This window comes from Myotis davidii, unplaced genomic scaffold (assembly GCF_000327345.1).
Source record: "Myotis davidii unplaced genomic scaffold, ASM32734v1 scaffold93, whole genome shotgun sequence".
NCBI lineage: Eukaryota > Metazoa > Chordata > Mammalia > Chiroptera > Vespertilionidae > Myotis > Myotis davidii.
The window spans coordinates 16629-20666 of NW_006292095.1; the positions used below are offsets into that span (position 1 = coordinate 16629).

The window sequence follows — 4038 nt, forward strand, 5'->3', positions numbered from 1 at the left end:
ATGTTCATATTCATGATACCTTTGTGATTAAATGAAATACTAGCTGAGAACAGTATTTGGGGATCAGACTTTTCTCTTACCTTGGTAACATATTCCTGTGGAGTGTTCTGGTGCCAGCCTGATGGTTTCTCCCTCGTAAAGAGTTCGCTTTCCTGCCAATACCCAAGTAGCTTTCTTCATTTTTTTCTGTTAATTCTAGAGTTTGGAGCAGGAAGAAGAAACTTTCTAAGTGTTCCGAATTAAAATGAAAAATTATTCTACATCTAACTTCCTTGGAAAGATATTAAGTGATTTTCTGCGACATCTCAGTGGGCTCCCTAAGTGTGTTTACTCTGTGCCTTTTAGTCTTCTCGTAAACTTAAGAGCAAGTCAAAAATGAAGGGGTGTATCACTACATAGCTAAGCAATAAGTCAATATGTAAATTTTATAATGTTTTCAGTCAGTTATATCCTAGCAACTATTTTCTAAATGCTTCCATATTTACCATATATCATAACATTGTAGTACCTCAGCACTGCTTCTGCAGGTAGAGGCAGAGAGGGTTTGGGATGGGCTCGTTAAATTATAGTAGTTCTCTCTGTGTCTGAATGTAGAGTTTTAGAGCTTGTGTAGATGTTGATGAAGAATACAGATGCAAGTTAGGATGAGAAGAAATGAAATGAACTACTTAGATTTTTGGAGAAAAACATTAGTCATGAACAATAGAGAAAGCCGAAACACTAGCAGAATGGGAAGAATAGCAGATCAAAAAAAACAAATAGGAGAATCCAAAAGTAATGACATTAGGAGGGGCAACAGAAAAACTCAGCAACTTCTACAACACAGGCCCCCAGCAGGCTCCCATGAACCCAGGACCTTGCCTCAACCCAGCACCTGACAGCAACAGTAACCTTATGATACAAGATCCCAATAGGATCCCATGAACCAAGGCTCCAGGCTCATCTTAGTGGCAGCCAGCTGTAGGAGCTCAGGTAGCTCCCATGGTCCACAGAAACTTTCTTGGTACCAGGTACCCATTGAGTCCCTATTAATCCAAGTTCCTCAGTAACCGTGGTACCTCCTAGCTACAACAGCTGTAGACAGCACCTATGGGCCCAATTGGCTCCCACAGCATCACGCTTTCAGCAGGTTCCTGCAAACTCAAGTCCCTATCGCACTTTGGTGCCAACTAGCTAGAGCAGCCCTAGGTGTTTCTTGTGGCCCCAAGGCAGTTCCAAAGGCATCAGCCTCCCATTAGTCTCTCACAAATCGAGGCCCAAGTTTCACTGTAGTTCCTGCCAACTCCAATAGCTCTAGACAGCTGTATTGCTCAAATCGTCCTCATTGGCTACAGGCTCTCAGAGAACTACTGTGAATGAGGTTCTTGGCCCACCTGAGTTCTAGCAAGCTCAGGCTGCCATATGCGGCTTAGAGGCCACAGACAGCCTATTGGTTCCAGTCAGACTCCTCAGCTCCAGGATCCTAGATGGCTCCCTGATCCACACCAGTACCTACTAGTTCTCTGCTGCTTTTCTCCTGCCCGTCTCCGCTACCTCAGCTCCATTGCTTGGCTTCCTTCTACAGTGTCTTCAGTCTTTGCTCTCTACCAGTGTATGCAAATTAGCCGCCATCTTTGTTGGTGATTAATTTGCATATTGCTCTGATTAGCCAATGGTGGGCATAGCAAAGGCATGGTCAATTTGCATCTTTGTATATTATTAGATAGGATAGTCAAGAAATGAAAACATCCTAAGTGTCCATCCAGCCATATGAAAGAAGAAAACCATAGCTTTTGCCACAACATGGATGGGTTTTAAGGGCATTATGATGCTAAGGGAAATAATTTAGACAAATAACGTCAAATACTTTATGTTTTCATTTATATGTGGAATCTAAAAAAAGCCAACCTCATGGAATAGAGAGTAGAATGGTGGTTGCCATGAACTACAGGGGCGGGGGTTAGGAAATGTGGGGTGATGTTTGTCAAGGGTGCAAACTGCAAGCTAGAAGATAAATAAGGTCTAGAGAATCTAATAAACAGCATCTTAACTATAATTAACAATACTATATTGCATACAAAAAGAAATGAAAAGAAAGTTGGTAAGAGAGTAAATCTTAAATGTAATCACCAACAGCAAAGAAAAAAGGTTACAAAATGGTGTTAGCTAATCTCATTGTGGTAATCACTTTGCTATATCAATGTATCTAATCATCATATTATACACCTTAAACTTACATATGTTAAAAGTCAAAAATAACACAATAATGAAAACATTTCTTATTTAAAAATAAATTTTAAAAATCTTTAAAAGAATTATAATTACAGATGTTTATAACCTCTTTAAAATTAGTATTTGTCTGTATATACTTAAAATACATTACTATAATTAACCTACTTAAGGAAATCCAACTGCAAATGTAACAGTATGTGTTTTTGTTTTCTTTTCCTTGCCACAGGGGATCATGGACATCGAAGCATATTTTGAAAGAATTGGTTATAAGAACTCTAGGAACAAATTGGACCTGGAAACATTAACTGACATTCTTCAGCACCAGATCCAGGCCATTCCCTTTGAGAACCTTAACATCCACTGTGGGGAACCCATGGAGTTGGGCTTGGAGGCTGTTTTTGATCAACTTGTGAGGAAGAACCGGGGTGGGTGGTGTGGCCAGGTCAATCAACTTCTGTACTGGGCTCTGACCACAATCGGTTTTGAGACCACGATGCTGGGAAGCTATGTTTGCAATGTTACAACTGAAAAATACACCAGAGCTATCATGCACCCCCTGCTGATGGTGACCCTGGGTGGCAGGAAGTACATAGTTGATGCTGGGTATGGAAGCTCTTACCAGATGAGGCAGCCTCTGGAGTTAATTTCTGGGAAGGATCAGCCTCAGATGCCGTGCATCTTCCGCTTGACAGAAGAGGGAGGAAGGTGGTACCTGGACCAAATCAGAAGAGAGCAGTACGTTCCCTCAAAGGCATCTGCAGTGAAAGAAACCATCAACAAAACAAAAAGGCAAGCAGCCTAGTGGGAGAAGATATTTTCCAACAATACCTCTGATAAGGGGCTTATATCTAAACTATATAGAGACATTATACAACTCAAGAACCAACAAATCTAACTAAAAATACTTTCAACAATAAAGTTAAATTTTAGAAAATGAGCAGGGGACCTGCTCATTTTTATGTCTTCGCCCAAGAAGACATAAAAATGGCTAACAGATATATATAAAAAAATGCTCAAATTCATTAGCTATTAGGAAAATGTAAATCAAAACCTTATGAAAGGGAGGGGGGGTAGTGCTGGGTGAAAAAGGTGAAGGGATTAAACAACAACAAAACTTACAAAGATACAGCATGGTGATTTCAGGAGGGGGAGGAGGTGGGTGAGGCAGAAGAGGGAAAGGGGGATCTATGGTGATAAAAAGTGACTTGACTTTAGCCGGTGAACACACTCTGTGATAGAAAGATGATGTATTATAGAATCATACAACTGAAGCCTATATAATGTTATTGACCAATGTCACCCCAATTGGCTTAATTTTCTTAAAAAGAAAAAGGAAAAGATCCAAGTTAGTTAATGCTGGTGAGAAATGAAGAATTATCACAAATATAAACGTCTAATTTAGTAATGAGGACATCACTGGTCACCCTCACAAGTGCATCATCAGTGGGTAAGTGGGGATGACAGCTTGATGAAATGAACCGACGAGAATATTCAAATAAAGAATTAGAAACAGTGCTTATTAGTCAGTAAAGACTACTTTGTAGAATATAAGCTACTGGTCCAAACAGGAACATAAAACTATAGTATATTTTTGTGTGCTTACATACCAAACTCACAGCAGTCAGTTGTTCAGAGGAGGCGCTAGCTTTCTATTTAATGCTTTGCTTTCTACTTTCTTTCTTTTTTATTTTTTTACAAGTAAAGTGCACTGGATTACTTATATCAGCCTTCAGAGACTGTTAGCATTTACCTATATCCTTTCTCTTCCTTGTGGGCACATGGCTAGACCACATTTTCAATGCTCACAGCAGTTTGGTAGAATCATGT

General features: G+C 39.8%; 1 protein-coding gene across 1 annotated transcript; it reads left to right on the forward strand.

Annotated features, from left to right (window-relative positions):
• The first annotated feature begins 2430 nt into the window (after window positions 1-2430).
• Window positions 2431-3013, forward strand: LOC102752765 (arylamine N-acetyltransferase 1). The gene has a single exon (XM_006765629.1). The coding sequence runs from the start codon at window positions 2444-2446 to the stop codon at window positions 3011-3013; it is 570 nt and encodes a 189-aa protein (XP_006765692.1). The 5' UTR covers window positions 2431-2443.
• The last annotated feature ends 1025 nt before the right edge of the window (window positions 3014-4038 follow it).

Bases quoted from the DNA above. Each gene is read 5' to 3' on its own strand.
- LOC102752765 (XM_006765629.1), top strand. From the start codon at position 2,444: ATGGACATCGAAGCATATTTTGAAAGAATTGGTTATAAGAACTCTAGG.